The sequence below is a fragment of the Toxotes jaculatrix genome, chromosome 24 (assembly GCF_017976425.1).
Source record: "Toxotes jaculatrix isolate fToxJac2 chromosome 24, fToxJac2.pri, whole genome shotgun sequence".
Taxonomy (NCBI): Eukaryota; Metazoa; Chordata; class Actinopteri; family Toxotidae; genus Toxotes; species Toxotes jaculatrix.
The window spans coordinates 7,353,143-7,376,493 of record NC_054417.1 but is presented as its reverse complement, the minus strand read 5'-3'; the positions used below and the strand labels follow the sequence as shown (position 1 = coordinate 7,376,493).

Here is a 23,351-nt window from a genome sequence, read left to right as displayed (position 1 = left end):
GAACCGGGAAAGCATATGAATGGTCTCAGGATACATTTCACTGTAAATGGACCTCTTATGCACAGCAAGTACTCAGAGAGGATGCTGAAATGAGGCGATGGTGAAAGCTCTTCATTTTCTCATCAGGCTTCCAATCGGATGGATTTAGCCAGTCCCTTTCAGGCCTCACTGCACTAACAGTGTGATCAGACATTAACCTCTGACACACAACAAACCAGTACAGAAAAAGTTTGACAATTTGGGAAATACGCTTAATTGTTTTCTTGCTGAGAAGATTGATGAGGAGATCGTTACCAGTCTCCTTTCTTGCATGGTAAATATGAAGCAATGAGCCTCATCTTACCCTGCCCTGAAAGCAAATTAATGTTTGACAAATTTTAGAATAAATAATTAATTTTCTGTCCCTAAACCAATTAATTAATTGTTTCAGTACTGGATTCGACTTGTGCATGTTACAGTCATATTCTTCTCCTGCCATGGAGTAGAACATCTCGTCTGTTCACCTCCATAAATAACACAACCAGTGTGGCCAGTCCAACTTCTGACCTACAAGGGGAACAATGCAGAACGCTCTAGCATGTTCTATATAATGCTATGGCAAACAGCTCATGCTGAAGGTAATGCTTTCAGGGTTTAGAGGGGCATCTGATGGGTGAGCTATTGTAATGAAGCCGCTACCTCACTTCAATCAGCCTGTTTGAGGCCTCCGGTTGAGAAATGGCTTCCAGAGCGTTCAGAGAATGCAAGAGCATTGGCTCAAAGGGGGGCTGCCCCAGATAAAGAGGGTTAGCTGAATAAACAAATAATAATGATAGAACAGTGTTGTTATTGTAAGAGCAAATAGCTGGCCTAAGCAAAGCAGATTCAGGTCCTTGCACTGCGACATTTTCCCACAGTATCCCAGCTATCACACTCTGATCCCAAAATATATCTGAGAGTTAAAGTGTTGAAATGTCTCAGGATATGAAGTCCAGAGATAGACGTTTTAAAGCAAATAAATAATATTTGAATTCAGCTTCCTGTTAGCAGGGTCAGTTATGATAGCGATGAATTTAATTTATTTATCACACAGACCTTTGACACCCTTTTTCAAAACACAGAGAAATCCAATGTGTTTCGATCTCGGGACAAGAGAGTATTCAAGTCCACTGATGTCACCCCGTCTGAGGAGCTTAATGAGGAACAGAGGGGATGTCAAATTCTTCCCCAGCTCCCATCTGGAAGAAATAAAACAAATATGGCTGCTAAAAATAAGTCTCCACTCGAGATGATAACAAGGATTTAGTGCCATTAACTGTGTAAATACAGTGTGTGGTTGGCCCCAGATTCATATTGAAATTCCTTCCCAACCTGGATGAGCTCTGACTGTAAAAAGCCCCCCCCCTCTCCCCTCTCCCCTGAAATAGGCAGCGATAATGCCTTTCAAAAGCAGATGATGGTTGATTTAAATATTTTATGCTGCTGAATTATTGGACTCTCATTCCTCTTTCAGATCACTTGACGGAGTGCGGTGAGCTGCTGCACTGAGAGGTCTTTGTTCACATTAACCTATGAAATGGATGCAGCAGAAGTAGGGTGCAGATGATCTCTTCAAGCCAAAATCACCGCCCTGACATGGAAACTGAAATATAAGAACAGAAAAACTTTCTGCGAGCGTTGGGGGTTCTCTGCTATATGCAGGCCTGCTTCACGTCATCAGTTTGTGAGCGCTGCTTACATGCAGATTGCAAGTTTAGGTTGCAAGAAATCACAGTTTGAATGAAGTGGGCTTTGCACTTTCTTGGATGATGATTTATCAAAACTTGTGACTTTTATGTAGCAAATGCTGATTTTCTGAGCCAGTAAAACCACAACTATCACCATGACTAGATACAATTTCAGGGGAGGATGAAAATATGTTTTTTAGACTGTTTAAGCATCTTTGATCATCATATGTTCTCTGTTTTTTTTCCCATCAGAAGCAGTATGCTTGGGTAAACATGCACCAAACAAAGCACTGTCTAACATGTATTATTTAACAAGGCAAGTTCACTGAGGTTATTCTTATTTACAGCAATGCCTCAGGGCTGGGGGTTACCTAGATTTACACCACCCACGCCCGGACTGCTGCAGTCTTGTAATGTTGGCTAGTGGACACCTTCAGTGTTTGACTGTGTTGGTCAGGGGCACTTATCTTTTTAGGGAAATGTGTGCATTACTCATTCACTTCCCCCATGAACATTTTTTCTCGTTAGCCGTCAGATTCAAAGAGGCAACCTCTTGGCCACAAGCCTGTTTTGTTAACCCTGAGGCTTCTGCCACCCCCACAGTCTGTCTGCGAAGACATGCCGAGAGGAAACACGCAGATCATCCCCTCCGCATCGCCACAGAAATAATTCATGACCACGGGTATAATCATTGCACCGAGTCCTGCAGTAGAGGTCAAAAGTCACCACAACCCATCTCTTTTCACATTTCTCATTATTATTCTTCTACTTCATCTTCCCTCCCCCCTTTAAAAATCATCACACTGTAGCTTGATCCGCTCTCTGTCACTGTCAGGTTAGATAGGAAATGTGGATCTGATAAGCATGAGTGGCACAGGTGGGTTTGGGGATGACAGGAGCGCAAACAAACAGCGTCCTCTTGTCACATTACCATTTCCCCGGTTATGGTTCCTTGCATGCCTGCAGGGGCAATCTTCGTTCTCTATCCCGGGGCAGGAAGACCGAGAGAAAAGAAAATCAGAAGCTGACATTAATGCTTTCTCGAGCAGGAATGCAATGCTTTGCCTGCTCGTTTGCCTCGACATCTGCCTGGCACCTGGCTCGGGCGACTCAACGTGCAGACGGGCCCCGTCAATAAATCAGCCTCTGGATTAAATAGAGGAGAAGCTGTGATAAAGCTGAGGCCTGAAGCTAATGCATGCGAAATGTCAGGGGATCAGACAAAGTGTCCCCGGCAAGAAATATCTCTGTAAAAACACACGTTTGGAGGTCACGAGATTGTTGCTGAAGAGACTTTGTTGTGTTTGTGGTTACCTGGGATGTTATCCTCTCTTGTCCTCTCAGCTGAACTTTAGCAGAGCAGGTAATGCTTTGTTGAATTTTTTTTGTTATTTTTACTTTTTGAATTTGACTCGGTGTCATCAGTTAAGGCCATAAAACAAGCTCCGCTCTGTGAGTCGAGTCATTTCAGGTATCTTTTCATGTTTTTTTGGTGAGAGCATAAATTTCTACAGTATCTGAGTGTAATTCTGGGCCTGCAGAAAGCTGGAACAAAACTACTAAAGCATAGTGTAAAGTAAGCACAGCCGACATGATGACACAAAGAATACAGTTAAAGTGTAATGAGAAGAGGTGAGAAGTGCAAGTGCAGAGAATGCTGAGTGGATCCTCTTGAGGGCTCTTGCTCGATCTATAATGTGCCTAATTTCCCGTGAAGAATCACAGTCACTGCTACTTGATCAACCTTCTCTGTTCTCGCTTGTGCTACAGTGTGGCTTGGTTAGGTGTGGCGCCTGTCTGTCAAAGCCTGCATAAACAGAAGCCCGACTTCCCCTTGTGAACCAACCAACATCTGTTTAGCATCAGCCCTCTGCTCTGATCGGCCCCTTCCCCTGTCACTTTCCAAAGAGTTTCTCTCATTCTCTCATGCTCTTTGTCTCTTTTCAAAGTGCTTTCTCTTTTTCACTTTCCTTTGGTTCAGGGCTGAGTGATGTTTGGATCGAATCACTGACAACATCCACAGTGTGTTACAGATACTGTTGATGTGTTTTGCATAATTAAAAACACTTGGCTACTTTGTCAGTCAGTTAAAGGGAAATGTGAGGCTCAGTTCTGGATGGGAAAACCAAGATTTGGAAATGGGAAGGAGAATTTCAACAAACTGAATGCAATGTTTTGGTAAATATAAACTCATAAAGTCATAAACCTGCTTTTGTATATCAGAGCGATCAGTTGACCTCCACATCCACTGGTTAATCCTTTCTTTTGGAACCAAAATACATCCTCATCACAAAAATCCATGGGGCATTAACAGCAAATTATGTAATTGTAGTAACAAATGTTAGGAAATTCTCCAAACTGTAAGCGACAATTACATTGTGGTTTGCAAAGTCAAAATCATGATGTTAAAATGCTGAAACCTGTTTCTTTCATCCTCGTAGTTGTGTCTCTTTATAGTCTCTCTTCACCAGCTGAGGATTTATCTTTTTTCCAGTTTTTGATGGCTTCCCTCTCCCTGTTGTGTTTGTCTCTCTAACCTCTCTGATGATTTCTGTTTCTCTCTCTCTCTCTCGTACAGCAGCCTCTCTGTTTTCCCTCTGCTCTTTCAGGGGGTTGCCAGGTCCGGGTTTCCTTTTCATTTCTGTCAACGCCAATCTCCCTCCCTCTCCAAGTACACCTGGCTGAATATTGGCCCCCAGATGATAATAAAACCGTGCAACCTCCAGGCTTGTAAAATCTGGGCACAGGCGCACAGCAGATTTCTACCCCCTGTGCGCTAACTGTTTCCTAGATTCCCGTCCTGTCTGGAAACATCAGTACCAGTGTGGACACACTGTGTATTTGTTTTTATTTCTAAAAGCTGCATTCCTCGACTGCTCCTCCCTGATGTGTGTTTTTGGAGATTTAAAATTGAAGCTGGGAGCAAAAGAGAAAGGAAAGAGACAAAGGAAACAGAGAGACAGATGGAGGGAAATCAAAGCTGGAAAAAAAGTAATGTACATGAGAAATAATACAAAGTTTAATGTACTGGATGACCAGCATTAACATGGCTCAGTCAAACAAGCCTTTATTACAGTAAAATGAAGTAGGATGAGGAAGAGTATGCTAACTTCTACTTCCTTCTGTTCACTGAATAATTTTAGCTGCTTTTATTTTGAAATGTGAGCTTCTGTCACCCATATTTGCACTGCTTGGGTATAAAAAGCAGCACAACTTGTCTTGATTCAAAGATTCAGTAAAAACACACAAACTCGAAAATGCTCACGCATGCACGAACTTGAACAGGTCTGTGATGCCTTCACGTGCTCGTCCACACAGGTAGCTCTGTGGAAGTGATCAAATGCCGATGTCAGATCCGATGCATTTCATTCCCCGGCTACTTTTTCAGCTCTTCCCCTGTGAGATTTGCGCCGGGAACAGCTTTGCCACTGTTCCCAACAGGCATGAATGGCCCGCTCTGTCAAACCCAAAGAGCAGAGGAGGAGCCCAAACAGACGGAGGGTTATTTGAGTGTTGGACGTATCTTAATGTTTGGAAAGATAATCTTCGGGGATTTGGATTCCTGACGGTGGCGAGGTGTTGATGTTTGGGCTGGGCTGTACCGTAGGTGCTGCTGGAGGAAGCACATCAGATAACCCAAACTGCTGAAACTCACCCTGGATGATGAACAGGCTCCCTTTTGTATCTCAAGTAATCCATATTCCCTGACACTCCTCCATTTGGGGCAGGTAGGCAGATGAAGAATATCCTGCTCACTGGAGGCATTTGTTACACAAATGTCCTCAGCTCAATGAGGCTACTGTGTGAGGCTCCACAACTTTACAGTCGTTGAGGTTCTAGGTGAAATTAGGCAGTACAGTGCTCAGCTCAGTTTCAGCATCATTTGTTGAGTGAAGGTTCATTAACTGCGAGGTAGTGAGAGCGTGATTTGATTGTTTTTGTTTAAAAAGGAGTGATAGATAAACTGAGAGATGAGAGATGCTGCTACTGTGGGCTACGTTCGGTGCTAACTTTTTAAAGATGCTCTCTTTCCACTATATATATATATATATATATATATATATATATATATATTTTTTTTTTTTTTTTTTTTTTTTTTTTTAATTCAATTTTTGATATGGTCGGCATTACTTCTGCCGACCATATCATACCTGTGTGGAAGTTCATGCCCCTCCACTGCACCGACCTCCACACACTTAAAGGTGATGTCTGGGAAGAGCGGTGTAGCCACAGAGAGTAAGGGTCATGAACTTGTCTTTGCCCTTTAGACGTCTATATCTTTATTCTGTCTTCTCAAGAATCAGCAATTTCCCTTCTGAATTAATCAAATCGTTGTGATCCAGGAAACAGTCGTCCTTCTCTACGTGTCTGCAGCTTGATAAAAACATCTAGGATCACGTCTGAATCGTCTCTTACAGATAAAGCTGACAGGGCACAGATCTCAGTAGCGTTTTTTCCCACATGAAAAATAACACGTATTAACCCGAGTAGCTGCGCTCTCTATTGATAAAAGGCAGGGCTATCAGTGGAGTTATCAGGGTCTGAGGATATGAGAGCCCGATGGCTGGGCTGATATTATGACACCGGGTCATTGGGGATGTGAGTAACAATCTCTGAATGAAGGATCATCAGCACAGAGCCTCAAAACATGCTGATAAGACTAATGAATGTAACCAAGGCCAGCTGATAGGCAGAGACCTGATATAAGCAGCGGCAGATTTCTAGAAATCTGCACACAGAGGCCATCAGTCATACTGATTAGTTCATTAGCTCACTTCGATAGGATCACAGTCATTATGAATTATGTGGCACATCAGAATAGGTTTTCAATGATACTGATTACATTTGCTCTTTACATCTTTGCTAATGTTGTACACATAAACTTTGCAGTATCGGATGGCAGGAGTATTTGGCAGCAAACCCAGCTGTACCTTTGGCGTTCGGCCAAGGCTAACAGTCATATCAGATGTGGTATATCTCCCCACAATTTCACAAGTCACTGTCATGATTCATTCTCAAGTGTGCCATAAAAATACAGCCAGAAAGAAATCCTGCATTCCATTGGCATAACCTTTGGCTTGCAGTAGCCCATATGGGAGCTCAGCTTTCCGTCAAACCTGCGTCTCATGGTTTGCAGTTCCTTTTACAGTCCTAGAGGCCACGCTGGCATGTCATCAGTCTGTGTGAAGCTCAGAGATAGGTTGATGCGGCAGGTTGGGGTGCAGGGATGGAGAGGGTAGAGGTTGTGACCTTGTCTTTGGCAGGGTCTTATTCCCAGAGCGCACTGCAGAGCTGCAGGCCTCTACAAGGTGTCTTATCTGTAACGCCAGCCCGAGTCCCTCTGATCTGCAGACACATCAAGGTGGTGGAGAGAACTCATCGCGGCAAGGACTTCAAGGAATGCACGCTGACCTCTGCAGCAGCTGGGTCAGAGTTTTATCTAGCTTTAGGTTTATTTATTTTTTCCAGTCAACTCCAAAAAGGTCTATATAAGAACCAGACGCTCGTCTAGGATGTGATTCCATCCCTCCTAATCTTCAAGAATGTGTGAAAGAGCAGAGCGTGCTAGCGAGCCTCATATGGATGAAAAATACATCTGATGTTTTATTACTGAAAAATCTGGGCCATTAATCTTAAACAGACTGCATTGGGTTTGTGTGTCAGTCAGTCAGTCTGTCTGACTGCATGTTTGTGTGGTTTTAACCATAAGTGTGTTGTTTTTTCTTTTTTTTTTTATTTCTCCTCTCCGCTCCTCATCGCCAAAGCAGTGGGGGACGGCGCTCATGTTTTAAAATTTCAGAAAGGCACACGAGCAGTTGGAGGGGACTCAAGCCGCTCTCAAGGCGGGGGCGCTCCCATCTACCGAGTGCCTCCTCACCAAACGCCCTCACACACATAAGTAAACACGGCCGGATAAACATTACTGAGAACCTGCGGTCAAAGAGCAGGAACATCAGCAAATACATTACCTACCAGCTTAACCCAAGCTTAGCCCCTGTTCAAATTATAACAATAAAAATCAACATTGTGTCCAATATTTGCTTTTAAATTTTATTGTGAGTTTCATGTGCAGCTACATATGCACATTGAGTAGCTGCGTCCTAAATCTAACACCTAAAAATGGATTTTGAATGTTCCAAATTCAGTTTCAGAAGCAAGAAGTGTATTTACTCCCACATAACTGAAATTTAAAGACACAGAACACAAGAAACTAAATATTAGTAATATGTCACCTTACATGTAGCAGTCGATTAAAAACCCAAGTAATTCAACTTACTTCACCACAAAGTCTCCTGAGGGTCTGTTCTGTAAGTGCATGTCGTCTTGCTGCCAAAAAAAACACACACGAATATTCGCATTGGTTTAAAACCTCTTTATGATTTAGTATACGTTGGAGGTGATTACACTCTCCTTATGAGCTTACAGCTCTTTGGACATTTTAACCTCTGTAAGGAATTGTTGGGCTGCATTGCAGTCGAAAGAGTACTGGTCCTGAGAAATATGCCTCTGGCAAGGTCAGTAAATTCATTTTATTTTATTTTTTTTCAGTCCACACGTGAGTACCTGGGCCTCCTGGGAACCGTGCAGCTTTCACTCACGCCGTAAAACCGTCAGGAATAATGCCTGGCTGAAGATATAACACGCGGCGTTACATACATGAGTCATGCTTTAAATCTCCGCTTTAAATACCCTCCCGTTTCACATGACAACAAGCATGCCGCATTCTCTGCATTCCTCCATGTGTGCTGAGGATTATTTCAGTGCCCTGTCATTAGCGGAGGTCTACGTGATGACAACACAGACTTAGGCAGCTTTACTTCACGTCTGATGTGGCCTGTAAATATTTCCCCTGACATGGGGCTTTCATGAAAAAAGTACACCTTTGTGCGGCAGCCGTAATCATTACAGGATCATGTTGCTAATGGCTCTTTGGCAGACAGACATTTCACCTCAGACAGGTTTTCTGAATGCTAGAGAAAAAGTCACTCATTTCTTGAATATTTTTCTTTTTTTGTTTTGCAGAATTGTTCAGACAACTTCATTTTGTATTTAATAATGCACAAGACCTTCCTGCTACTGCTGAACACCACATCTCTGATATTTTTTTCCTCTGCAAAGCATATTTCACAGCTTCCAAATTCACCACATCCACCCACCCTCTTAGGACGAATTCAAAAGAGAAACATGAATGTGATCATTAGCCATGGTTTTCGCTATTGATTAACTGCTGTTGGGGCCAACAGTAAATTTAACTATGGGAAGCTTAGCTGAGGGCTTTCAGCTTGGGTGTGAGCGGCATTCTGGCTGCGTGCTGTCAAACTTTGAGACTAGCAGATGGCTTCAGGCCACTGTTGTTAGACACTGTAATTGGTTGCTTTCCAAACATGGAAGATTTGTCACACTGGTTAAGTCAAAATTAATGACGACAGTGATGGATAAAGAGATGAAAGATGTTTCTTTGTGGTCATTTTTGTGGAAAAACTGCAGAGTGTGAGAGAAATTGTGAGAGAAATTGGAAAATGCGGCACCATGCTGTTACGCATCGATCTGTTGTCGTGCTTTGGCGTCGGCCCTGCTTGCCTAATGGTCACCCAGAGTGCCCTTGACTGGCGACTCGGCAGGAAGTCTGGGCCTTTGCCATGTTCTGCTGGCATCGGGGGGGAAAGCTGCTGGTGATGGGTTTCTTCGAGTGGGAGTCTCAGATGTGAGATTAAGTGCGATAATTGCTTCAGAAGCAGCAGCAGGAAAGCTGCACCCCAGGAGGAGTGAGGAGACAAAACAGCTGCATGTGCTGTACTTAGACCAGCAGCTTGTACTTGTGAACATCTGGCCTATTGCGAGTTTGCTCTCAAGGCCACAGGTTAAAAAAGCCCATGCAGTGATAGCAGAAGTACTCTAAGTCTGGTCAGGCCCCAAAGGTGGGTCACAGGGAGGTCAGAATCAGTCTGAACTGTACTCCAGACAAATGATTAAAAGTTCAGTGTGTGTGAAACTTTTTAATTGTATATGTCTGAAAAATCAATAAAGGATTGTGAATACACAATAGACTGGAGACTGTGTCAGAGAGGAGGCCATTTTTTGAGGCTGTTGTTTGTTATGTTTCTGTTTTTGGTTGCAGTATACGGGTTTCAGATTCACAGTGTGGTTCCGCTGAAATGTGTCTCGTTGTGTATTGTTGTAATAATCCCATTTCCTCATAGACCAAGCTTTTCTTTTTATGGACATGCTTGTGCTTTATTTTCATCGTACTGAATCTCAACAGGGCTTCTCAAAAAAGTTCAGAAACGACGGCACAGAGTTTGTTTTTCGATTTCCTGTGGTTTCTATTTGGACAGCATCAGTTTGTGTCTCACAGAGGGGCTTTATTTTTGCCAGTGACTAATTACAGTAGTGAAATTACGACAGCCGCAAAGAAAATAGACGCTCAAGGGCATGCATTGTAAAAAAAAAAAAAAAAAAAAAAGGATTCACTGGATAAAATACACACAAAAAAATGAAGCTTTTATGGTTCATGGTCTAAACAGAGGGCGCACAAATAAATGGTTCACAGACACTAGTACTTTTTTTCTCTCAGACTGAGATTCCTGGCCCGGTGACCTCTTCATGGGAATCCCCATTATTTAATTACACTCAGTGAGCACATGACCAGAGTGTCTAGAAATCAATGGAGAGCATCTGTCCCACTGAGATAGCCGTTTACCCAGGAGATGCGTCATGAGCTGTCAAGCTAACATCTAATTAATTAGTCTTGAACCTAGACCGCACCGATCTGACAGCATCGAGTCACAACTGGCCGTGCGTTATGCACCGTAGGTAGACCTCGAATGTCTGAAAACCCAGATGGTTGAAGTATGGTGCCTATGTGGCCTATTTCTTACAGTTGCCCCCCCAAACACACACCCCCTCCCGCTTTATGTAGTCAGACCACTAAGAGGCAAATCATTAGGCCAAAGCCAAGAAATCCTGACATCTGTTTTTTCCATTTCTGCTCTTAGCCTTAGCTCATTTCATCCGTGCTGTAACTCAGTAGCGCACGTTTTGTGAGTGTGGGCTATTCCCAGCTGACATTACACAGCTGGGCTTGCTTCTGGGCCAGCCGTTAGAAGTTACCCAGAGGTGCTTCTGGAGTTACACACAGAGAGAAGAGAGAGAGAGAGAGAGGGGGGGAAAAGAGACTAAACTGATTAATTGCACCTTTTGAAAAGCACTTGTGTTGTGGTTTGCTGTTCTTCGCACTAAACACACAGTCCAGTCGAGACTTCCATCAGCATCTTATGCACACAACTGATCAATAAATGTTCACTGTTATTATTTAGCTTGGTTGATAATAATTAGGATGAAGACCTTAGTTGGAATAAGCCTCCATCTCCAATTAACTTACATTCAGAGCGGGTGTTTGCACATTGACTTCATTGTTGGCTTTTGGCTTTTCTCCTCTCTTCTCTGCAGGAATACATGGACGCCAACAAATGCATCGATGAGCTTCTCAAGCAGCTTGAGGAGGAGCGCCGAAATGTCCGAAGGTAAGAGGTTCTCAAGACTTCTGGGCAGATGTTTTATTGCCTTAGGATATCAGCAGCTGCCTGCAATCCATTCCCAACCAGAGGCAGCAGAACAATGTTGTTTGGTTTTGAGCCCGAGACAAGCTTTGTACGCGGTTCTTGAGAAATGCTTTTTGTGTTGGAAGCACACTAAAAAGTGGCAGACAAAGGGGAGACTCAGGGCTCAGTGTGGGGTTGACTGGGGGCATTTCTCATGGAGGTCCTTTGGAGCGGATTTGCCCAGACAATGGGAATGAAGAGCTTATGGAGATGCCAATCTAATGACCTTGTCCCCTCCATGCTCCTATCATCCTAGCCCTTCCAGTGATGCACCGCCCCCATAGAAAAGAGAGACAATTTTTTAAACTTCACCCTCTTTTGTACAGCCCTCTCTCCATCTCAATGGAGCTGTATTACCCCAGCTCAAAGTAATTTTCCCCCTGAGTGAGCAGAGAGGAGCTGGGGGTTGGACACAGGGGGATAGGGGTCTCAGGGTGGGTGGCTGGGGGGATGGATGACCACTGACCATCCCCTTTACTAGGCCAGGGCAGCCCCTTAATAAAGGAAGTGATGTGTAAAGGAATGACCCTCCCGTCTAAGTCCTCCCCACCCCTCTTTATAAGACAGGGAAGTCATCTTCGGTGACACCCTGAGTGACCTAATAGCCACTTAGAATGACCAAAATGTGGGGACTGACCCATGTTTGGGACAGAGGACCAGGTGGTTTAAGAGCCTTGAACTTGTCCAGACTCCAAGCGGCTGGACTGGCTGTCTTAACCACGATCAGCACTGCAGTTGATTTTACATTTAGTGAATGTTGGGCTCTGTTAATGTTACACATGGAAGTTTAATATGTGTTTTTTATTTGTAAAACAATGCCAGAACACTTTCTCTTTCCTTTTTCCTCTGGTCTCTGAATATTTATGAAATGGATTTGTAAAACCCCTTTACATTAACTTTGCCCTTTAAATTAGTTTTCCATTCTTTCAGCACACACCGTCTGTCAGCAGAAGGGCAACAAGTTAAGAGTTGAGAGAGAAGACTGCTAGTGGAGGAACCAAATAAAGACAGTGATGATCAGTTTGAAAAAGAGTTGATTTAAGGTCATATAAACCTGGATTGAATTAAATGGAACACAAATTAAGTTATTCCAAGTCGCCTAAGTGGGATTTGATGATTTAGATAAAAATGGCTACTACAGGGAGAAGCTCTGTGGTGTGAACTCCCTCACTTCTGTCTTACACAGAGTGATGAGAGTAAGAAGTTCTGCGTAGTTGAGATGCAACCATCTCGACGCTGTAAACATAGCACTGCATATTTATGCTGCGTGCTGTGAATATCACGTCTTTGAAGCTCGTTTTTTTGAAACAACATACCACCAGGAAGGATTCGTTCTCATTTCTTTTCCAGTGTTGTTCAATTCAGAGTGGCGACAGTGATTAACGACTTCACAAAAGCTTTTGTTGAGATAAGACATTAGACCGCAAGTCAAAAAAACGCCTCCTTCCCCTTATTAGGCAGAATCTCACGACGCTGTGGATGTCTCCCTCCACCCCTCAGAATATGGGGCCCATCAATCCGTCAAGAGGAGAAAGAGAAGCCCTTACATTCCTCTAGTTCTCTGCATCCCTGCGTCATGACCCAGTGACCCACTGCATTCATGTCTCTCATTGTACCATATTATAGGGTAGTTTCACACTGGTGAAGTACACAGATTGGACAATTATGACTTCTTTTTAAGCCACACTACTTTTCTGAGTTAGTAAGGTCTATCACATATCCCTGTCAAACGAAAATGCAATACTATTCCATCTTTGTTGTGTTTTTTTTTTCAATAAATTGCTAAATACGCTACTTTCTATGGTACTTTGGAGCCATGAAGATGTTGTGAAGAAACCATGGTTGCTTGGAACACACTGAGTATGAGGGTCAAAAGCAGATATGTGGACTACTAAAAAAAAAAGTGGTTAAAGAAGCTTTTACTCGCAGCCTGATGCATTTTCTCCAATTTTTGTTGCTAAGCTGGAATCATCAGTGAAAAAGTTAGGTGAGTGTTTGCTCATTAAAAGCTACAGATTTTTGATTACATGAATCCAACTAATGATTATTTTTAATTGTATGTCAGAAGCATCTGTTTTATCAACATCCTAGAGCCCCACACTCTCGCACTGCGTCGCAGCATCATTGCTCGATTGAGCACAAAAACCCAGTGGGACGCTGGCTGGGTTTTCCTGCGCCCTCTATTCAGTGTGACCACATCCTTGACAGACGGAAACAAAAGCTCCACGGCACAGTGTCAACATCAGATGGAGCAAATCCAAATTTGGCAACATCAGACACAACATACAGTAGGACGCTGATCGGGGGGGGTTTCCAGTTATTCATCATTTGTTTGCTGTGTAGTCATTAAATCCATTTTTAAGCTTTACAGTTTCATTAGCGGTGGCCTTGAAATGCTGGTGACACACCAGCTGCATGTTGGATGCATGGAGGAAAATGTTGAGTGAGTTTTTATTAAAGTCTTCTGCTGAGTGACAGACGTGCAGGAAGGACATATGGATGCTCTGCAGCGCTAAAAAGCATGACGGGCGGGGACTGAGTTTGCATGACCTCTTTCTGACAAGCTGCTGTGTCAAGGCACCGTGACTGTGTAATCTTCCCCGTGGATTAAAACAATGTAGATTAGATTTTTTTTTCTCTCTATCACCGCTTCCTTCCATTTTCCCACTCTTGATTTGTCAGTGTGCTGAGCTGGTATTTGCTTTCCCCCTGAATCTTCTATTGACCTTGTTTTTAGTGGGTCGAGTGTGGCATCGCTGGAAAGTGTTGGGTCACATTGCCCGAAGCTGGCCTCACCTGCCACTTTTTTTCTGGCACAGCAGATGGTGTTTGCCTGTGACCCTTTCCACACCTTGGAGGACAGGGAGGGACGAGGAGGGATGAGGAGGGTGGCCGGCAGACAGGGGGACCCGCTTAGTGCGAGCGAATGGGAGGTGGGGAGGTGTGCAAGTGGGGGAGGCAGGGGCCTCAGCTGGAGATCCACGAGGCTTAGGACAGGTTGCGTGGAGCAGGCGGCTGCAGCTGCAGCCCAAGCCAAAAGGACATTAGAGACGACATCTGCTGATCAATAAGCTATTTGTCATGTTCATAGAGCAATGGTGCTCGGAAGACGGCAGAGATAGAAAGTGGAGGTCAGATCAGATGTGCGCTTAGCTGGGGGATTATAGATAATAGGACTTTCTTTGTGTAAGTGAATTTGCCTGTGGGTAGAATTGAAAATTGACCAGTTTTGTCCAGTAACTGCTCAACATTTCTGCCCATTTGTCCTTGCCTGATCAGACGAGGGGAGGTTTGAGGTTTTGGATTGTGGATTTGAAAGCAAATCAAGGACTGACTGAATTTGTTGGGTTTTCAAGTTGTAGTTTTATTTTTGAATGTCTGTCCTTAATCAGTATAAATCCCTGAGTATTATTTGGATTAGCTTATTCAAAATTCTCCTAATTGTTTCAGCTATTAAGAGTGCAGAGTTTTTAAGCGGCTAATCACTTTTCATTTGTTTCAATTCAAGTCAAAGAGTGGCTCAAAAACACTCTGAGAGTTCCCTAAATTTGTCATTTAGGGGACACTAATGGAAGAAAATGTCCTTGCTCTCCTATGAGGACGGGAAGGTTAAGTGAGAGAGAAAAAATATATGAGTATATACACTCGAGAGAAAAAAGACCACAAGAGCACGAAGCTGGGAAACAGCTTTATAAATCTGGACCTTGCTGATGTTACTACAAGGCATATCTGGCCTCAAAGACGCCTGTGTGCTGCCGGCGGTCTGAGCAAGATGAAAGGCTGTAATCCTCAGCTGAAGTATGTGGCGAGGCCTGTTCTGTCGATGAGGAGGTGGTTAGGGTTCAGCCTCCCGCAAACGCCCCAAGGATCTGCGTCTCGGTTGGGTGAGAGCCATGCATTTTACAACTTTAATTGGATAAGTTGACCGGTCTAATGCAATAATTTGATCATGCTAAGCTCTAAAGAGATCTAATACGCTCCCAAAGTATATTTCTATGTCCTCTGAAGTGAATGACTTGGCCTAATCCATCCATTAGAGGTCACTTTACGGCCCAGGAGTCCAGACTCCAAAATATCTCAAAGGAGCCGTCAGTGGGTAAATAAATCAGTCCCTGAAAACTTCACTGGAACCTTCAGACACTGGTGGAATTTGGTATTTGGACCATTTATAATCAGTGTGTATTTTTCCTCATTTTTTTTCTTTGTGTTTTTCACACAATAAGAAAAGCTTGATTAAAGCTTGTGGGGCACAAACCATGAGGAATCTGAGGCTAAAATAGGAGGTAATCATGCCAAAAGGGCTCCCCCTTTCATGTGTGCTATCTGTAATTACCAAAAAAAGCTGTTCACATTTATCAGAGCTTGTTTGATTGTTAGCAAGCTGCACAGCCATGTGTGGTGTTGATCTTTACCATAGTTATCAGAGAGGATTTAACTGCGAACATGGTGATGGACTCCCTGAAATAATTAGTTAAGGAGGTGACACTTTCTTGTTTGTCTCAGCGAGGATTCACTGAGTTTGTCCGACCAGGGACGCGCCCGTCTCCTCGGTCCTGTAAATGCCAAACGCTCCGGCCCTGATTCATGTGCAAACTCCAGGCCTGGCTAAAATACATGCATCAGTTTTATGGAGCTTATGAGAGGAAGAGGTTAATCGAATGGGTTAATGAAGCCTTTTATTGATGCTCCCATGAAGGTCGTTCCCTAGCTGGTCGCGGAGCTGCATTCCCATGCACACCGGGTAAGAGTGCTTAAGTAGTGATATGCTATGCCTGCACCACCTGCACTGCCTCCCTCTCCACATATCATTCACTGTAAGCCTTTAAGTTTCTTCTTCTGATGTATTCAAGGTTAAGTATGAGGATAAGCAGCTGTCCCCTGCACTTATTCTGGAAAAACATCTACACTTAGCATAATGGATCTGTCCTTTCCCTGCAGATATACAGTACTGTTGCAATAAACAATTTTTGTTGTTGCCAGCTGGAGTGTAGTGGTTTAACAACACGGATATACAGTGTTTTACAGGACTTATGACACGTATTCTTGGCATTTGGATTGAAAAGGGTATTATCTGCATTCCTAGAAGCAATTAGCAGTGTTTAAGAGTCTTTTTCAGTGGGGTCTTGCATAATAGCTAATTACCACTGGTGTTCGTCTAAGTCAGTTCTCAGACTCTAATTTGAAATTCTTGGGCTGCAAGAAAATCGCTTTAATTATGCATTGGTTCAGGATATTCCATTTTTTAATCTGATTTTCAGTCGCTCTGGTATTGTCAGCTGTACTTTTGATTAAATGAAGGTTCACACAACATTCAGGTCTATTAACTTCAGTTGAGTTCCTTCATTGTGTAATGAAAAGATTTATTTATTTATTTTTTTAATCAAGATAAGCATTGGGAGACTGTTCTTTTGTGCTCATGAGAGCGTGCAGTTATTTTGACTAATATGGGTGCTGCAGAACCCGCTGGAAAACATCCTTGCTTTAAGATAAGAAAAGCAATAGATCCTGTGTGGTTTGGATTGTTGATAGATCCCATGTGGTTTGGGCTAGTGGAAGTCACAGTGGTTGCATCCACGCTATTTACCTCCAGCTCAGGGCTCTTTGGAAAACATCCTCTTATCTCCCTGAGGACACAGGAAGGAGCGAAAATTTGTGATATTCACAACACTTCAATCTTCAGAAGGTGTGTCCTGTGAGTCTGTTGAAGACACAATGTAAATAAACTACTACCAGGTGTTTTTTTGTTTTTTTTAGATCACATACTATAAGCATCGTAAACAAATGTCAGCCTCTGTTGATCTCTGCACTGAATTTGACAGCCTGTGCTGCCATACTGAAATCGGCATTGGTGCAGCAGCATATTCTGGCTGTTAAAATGTGGTGTTAATATTTAGAAGCACTACCACTGACTGTAGCTTTGGTATGAGATAGGATATGAGTGAGATTACCACATAATAGTCTTATTTGTTTCCTGTAATCACACGAGGAATGTTAGAGTTATTTTTTAAAGATTTACTTGAGATTAATCAAAGATTAACTCCATCAGTGTTAATCCTGCTCATTCCAGTCTTGATGACTTTGAGCATTTCCTGACTTCCACGAGAGGAAAGTCTCGCCTGCTGATGATGTCTGGCTGGACCACCACCCTGCCTATCGTTCCGCCCCCATCCCCCTGCTTAATGAAACATGACGGAGGTGCATTATCACTTTCATTGTATTACACACTTCATTCTGCCACACAGAAGTTAAATAACACATGATTAGACATAGACACTCACTAACACACACACACACACACAGACTCACACATACACACAGTCTCTGGAGGGGCTCTTGCGTGACCCATCATGTGATTTGCATCTGTCTGGGCGTTTGCCGTTTTGAGCGGCGTAGATCCTGAGCAGGCTTGTGTTGGGTAAACAAACATGCTGCCTGTCTACAGCTTGGCATTTCCTCAGCTCGTCTTGATGCAGAACCCCCCCCTTCCCAAAAAGAGTCTAGCCGTGTTGACAGCTAAATATCTCCTGGATGGCTTGGAACCACACGTAGCACCTCTGATGTGTTTCCAAATGATTTTACACCCCTTACTTTTCCTCAGTTGTATCAGACATTAAATAGCTGTTCTCAGAAGCATGTCTAAGCTCAATCACTGCGTACATGCTAATTGTCTTTAGGGCGCTGGAGAGACGGGAAGGAAACAAAGTGTTTCTTCTTCTTCTCCTGTGTGATTAATGTCTGACTCGGAACACACACCTAGACGGCGGAATCGACTGGTCGGGTAATGAGCTCAAGTGACGCATGCTGGCCTCCCCCGGCCGCCGCTGGTCACTCATCTGTGATCAAGCTGCAGGGGATTAATGTCATGGAGGGAAAGTGTGGCTTGATGGCTGGAGCCCTGGACATTCCACTGGCAGGATGTTTGTACATAGAGTAACAAAATACATTTACTTTTGCTGAAAGGGAAACCTTTGTGGGACCTATGGTATTTCCATTTTGTGCAACCAAAGTACATTTCATTGCATTTTAAGTGGAAATATTTGAAGTTTCCCTTCGTTAAATGTATGATATGGCTGAAGTCTGCCAGACTTTTTGTCAGTCTTCTGCATCATCCCCCAAAACACAAAACACAGCTTTACTTACAACCTAAATACACTTTGTTGACCATATTTTTGCTCTGATAAAGGAAAAATCTGAGTTTAACTTGAACTACAAATTTTACTTCTTGTCTTGAACTCGCTCAAAAATAACATTAACTTATATCATGTACATAAAAGCGACAGGATTCGTACTTGTAATAGAATATTTTTACATTGTTGAATCGCTGCTTTCACTTCAGTAAAGAATCTAAATGCTTCTTCCACCACATACACACATACTGCCACAACCACTAGTATCCCTTTAACCACTTTAGGCCTTAGGCCACTCTACACTGCAGTTCAAAGGTGCTTACACTCACGGGTTTCCTTTGTGTGAGCACAAACATACACTTCACACACGCACAACCACAACCACCAGCATCTCGTTCCCTCAGACCACCCTGCACCCCATTACAAATCCATATCGACCCGCCGTCCCTCCAGCCACTGTCCCAGCACCATCCTGTCTCCTTCCCTGCACCCCCTCCTCTCTGTGGAATGCTAACCTAGCCTGAGTGAGTGTGTGTGTGCGTGTGTGTGCGACAGTGGTGGAGCCAGGCTGGCTGTGTGGGCGGCCGAGTGTTTCCAAACAGTGGAATCTGTCACTGACACCCCTGGCAGAGCAATAAGCAGTGCCTTAATGAGCTCAGCAGATCACTCAGCACACAGAGTGGACACACACTAACACACACTCACACTCAAACACGCTTGAGTATTACAAATGCAGACACACCATCACATATACAGTATAATAAATGCATGACATACACAAATATGCAAATGCACATACCTTCTTGTCACATGCATCCTCAGACCCATTCGTTACACACACAGTTATGTTTGCAAACTCATGCACATACAGACACACAGTAAAAAAGCACAGACACACACTTGCGGCTCCATACAAACGCTCAAGACACTCATTAATTAGTTAAAATGGAAGAAAACAAAACTAAACAAACATTGCCTGTTTCTTCATGATGGGAATGGGGGGGGAGGGCGGAGGGGGGATTCTGGGAAAAAAGCGTACAACTATTTCTGACACCAAACGCCACCGCCACCGAGCTCTGCTATTGTCGGCCTGCGGACTGGAGCCATCGCTCAATGAATCGCTGCACGCTGTTGATCAAATTAGAATGGAACACTGCCTTCAATATTTCTTGATTACAGGGCATATGTATGTGTTAGTGCTGACTCAGCCGTCCATTTGTCTTTTTCACCCAAACGGGACAATGGTGTCTAATTGGTGACCACCTGCTCTTAAAATCAAATCACGCTCGCTCTGTATTCAGATTTCCCTGCGAGACAGCTGCGCTTATGATAAATACAATTACCCCTCTGCATGACATTTCGGTCATATACGCAATAATCATGCATCATGAATCTTTCCGAGTTTTATGATGATAAATGGGAATGTGGCAGCCATCTTTACGATAATGAGAATGTGACAGGATGTGTCGATTTTTTTTATGATCTCTGTCGAGGTGATGCCCGATTTTCCCAGCATGAAATAATCCACCCTGCGAGGGACAACTCATCCCAGCATGTATATCACTCCACCTTCCTTCTTCTCCAGCCCCCCTGTTCCATTCTCCTGCAAACTAATTTCCTCACATGGTTAGTGTCATTTAGGACATTAGTGACAGTGAATGTGGGGCAAAGTGGCAGTGATGGCTTCGGCTCTAAGTCAGCCCCGTCCTTTCTTTACCCTCTTTAACTGAGCTCTCCTGTCACTGGGACCCTTTTAATTCCCCCTTTCACCCCTCCAGTGCCCGCCCCCTCTCGCACTGGTCCTATTGGGGAACAGACAATAGAGGGTGTCCCCCCCCTCCTCCTCTGCCTCTTCATCGCCCCCCTTCTCATCTCCCTCAGCCCTTGCAGGCGTCCTGCCTGGTTGAGGCTGTGGGCTCCAGGCTGCAGTTTGTCACAGCCATTCAGCTGAGACTGATTGTGATTGCAGCAGATGGGCTGGAGCCTGGTCCGTCACTCGGCCCAGGCAGACCCAAGCACTTCTCTCTCTCTCTCTTTCTTTCTTAGCCATGTCTTTCTTTGGCTTTCACTTTCTGTCCTTCGCTCTCTTGATCTCTTCCTCGGTTGTCCCTATCTGCTTTTTGTCAGCGGCTTCTCTTTCTTTCTTTCTCTGTGTTGTTTTCCAAATGCACTGCTTTCCCTGTCCTCACTAAAACGGACAGCCAGTGTTTTCATATGTAGAGACTGTTTTGGGTGGCATGAAGGGCTTAGCATGGATGGACCATAACGGAGAGACAGAGATGCAATTTTAAGATTTAGCCAGCATCTGAAACGCCTTCTTCCCCCATCGGTGCAAAATAGGGAATAGAGAAGTTTGCATCCAGCAATTTTTGTAACTTTCCAAACCCGTAAATCATGCCCACTGCATGCAGCGTTTGTCTCAGGTTTGAAGAGCCTCAAGTCTTCTCTGAAGCTTTCTTTCCATCATTCTTCACCTAACGACTTCCATCTCTTTTTGTGTCTGCACTCAAATGCAGGATCATGAAGACTTTCAAGGAGAGACTGCCCAAAAGTGTGCGCTGTCATCCCTATTTGTACGATTCATCATGTCTTTTTACCCTGCCTTAGAGTTTGGACAGTCAGAACTTCTGCCTTTAGATGTGGCTCATTTCTCAGTCTGTTTTTTTTTTTTTTGCTCTCTTTCTGTCCTCTTTTTTTTGTCCTTATCTGTCTTTCTCTGCCCTTTTTTCCCTGTACCAAAAGAGTCCAGTTAGTGGAACATCACAAGCCGGCTGCTGCTTGCCTGTTCACGTCCCCTTGTTGGAGTTAAACCCCCCTCGATGCTGTTGTCACCCCCCAAACACTCCTCCTCCTCCTCCGTACAAACCCCCACCCCAACCTCGCTTCTCCTCCCCTGAGGAAAGAGCCACCTTCAGAGAAGCAGCAGAGCAGCCGTCTCCCTGAACACATGTTAAACGTCCCGCAAGCCCGAGGAGGAGGGACGCAGTCAGAGAGCGAGAGGGAGAGAGAAAGAGATAGAAGCAGAGACAGACTGAGGAGAGAAATATTCTGAGGAAATATAAAGCCAGGAGGCGGGGTGGGCGGGTGGGGGGGAGGCACGCAACGCTGTGTGTGTGAAGAAGAGCCTCCGAGCGTGTGTGTTAGTGAGAGAAAGCATAGCACAGAGGGAGAGCGTATGTAGCGTGAGGGAAGAGAAGAGCAGAGAGGAGCAGCATCGGGAGAGTCAATGCATGTTGCCAGATTGGGAGAAACGGGGAGGGTAGAGGACAGAAGCAACGAGGAGTAAGAGAAAGGGAAGCAAGGATTTTGAGTGCTTGAGGGAGCATAGAAGAGAGGAGAGAGAAGGGGAGGGGAGGAGAGGCAGTTCGGTCTCAGTCAAGTAGAGAGGCAGGCAGGGAGCAGTGTAGAGCCGGCAGTGCTGCATTGTGGATGTAAACTTTATCATCTGCGGGATCAGTGGGTAGCAGCTGCAGAGCAGGAGGGAAGCGTGCTGGTGGATTACCATGTGTGTCCTCTGAATGCACCAGGATGCTGCATCTCCACCAGGGTAAGAGGCAAAGACTCATCAGCACACAAGACATGAGAAAATTGAATTATTTCCCGTGCAACTGCACGATTTTACTGTCTTATTGATTGATTGTCCTTGTTTGGGATTATGTCTCTGCTGTCAGAAGAATACAGGGACACTTTCAGCTTTTGCTTGTGCCTAATTCAGAGAGGCTTAATGATTTCTTTCCCCTCAGCTGCACCTCCTTCAGCCGTCTTTACATTGTCCTGAGCTGCAATTTTCCTAATAATCCCCAGAGGAAGGAACATATTTCATATCGTAGCGGTGTACACATGTGCATGGGATGATCTCTGATTTGCACTGAGCCAGATTAGCCAGTTGCAGGGGGAATCGCGTGTCCTGTTGCTAGTGGCAACAGCATGGGGCCGGGGTGCTGCGCAAACCACTTTGATTCTTATTGATAAGAGAAGGAAATGGATACCCGTCGTTTAAGCAGAAGTAAAACAATCCAGCATTGCAGGGGATTTGTATGTGCAGGAATGCGTGTTTCCCCTCCTTCTACTCCCTTTCTTTCCTTATACTCTCTCTCTCTCTCAGAGAGATTAAGATTTTCTGTCCGGCCCACTAATCCCACTCTGAAATGACTGGTGTTGAACTGGGTGTGGATGGAGCTAAGTGGTGGAGAATATGGATTATGGGAATATGGTTTCTCTGTTATGGTCCGGCTTCTCTGCAGCTTCTTATTAATGTGGCGTGAAGTGCTGCTGTGCTAGTGTCCATATGTCAAAGTCACGACAGGTCAGGGGTCTTTCCTCACATTTACAGTACACAGAAAGAGGCTAGAATGCTTACAACTAACCCACCAAGGATGCCGGTTGTAGGATTCTGGATACTGGCTTTATATTTTTAGCTGGATTTGTTATCTCTAAAAACAGAACCGCACGGGAACATGAAAACTGGAGCATGGGAGAGTATGGGAGGTAGCATCATTCTCTTGGTGCTGTTGTCAAAGTGCCAGACAGAAATGCCATTCTCTGTCTTTTTTGAGATGAGTTTTTATTTTTTGTTTGTTCAGTTTTTTTTTGCCCTGGGAATGGGTGTTTCCCTGTATGAGTGCAAAAAAACAGGATCTTCCATGTTGTGGATGCTGATTAGCACTGTTGATTTTCAGTGTCCCAAACTATGTGGCTCCAAAACAAAGTTAATACTTTACCTACTTTCAAGATCTTGGCCTTTTACACCTGGTTTAATCAGCTACAACCATGGTACTTATCCTCCTCGAGAACTTGTGTTTTGGTCAGTGAGATCTACGGCCTGTGGGAAATTCCTCTCTTCCATGACTGCACTACATGCATCACATCATGCACTAAATGCACAATTTGCATGCATTTTAAGCTTGAATTGGTAA

General features: G+C 44.1%; 1 protein-coding gene across 2 annotated transcripts in view; it reads left to right on the top strand.

The window, feature by feature from the left end:
• Positions 1–23,351, top strand: part of LOC121178113 (nck-associated protein 5-like) — a 100,925-nt gene that overhangs the window by 6,953 nt on the left and 70,621 nt on the right. The window contains exon 2 of one of the 2 annotated variants that reach the window (XM_041032633.1): positions 11,157–11,230. In XM_041032633.1, the coding sequence (XP_040888567.1) occupies positions 11,157–11,230 (74 nt within the window). Of the gene's footprint in view, positions 1–11,156; positions 11,231–21,592; positions 21,983–23,351 lie in introns of those variants that run through there. The other variant, XM_041032634.1, reaches the window with a different exon arrangement.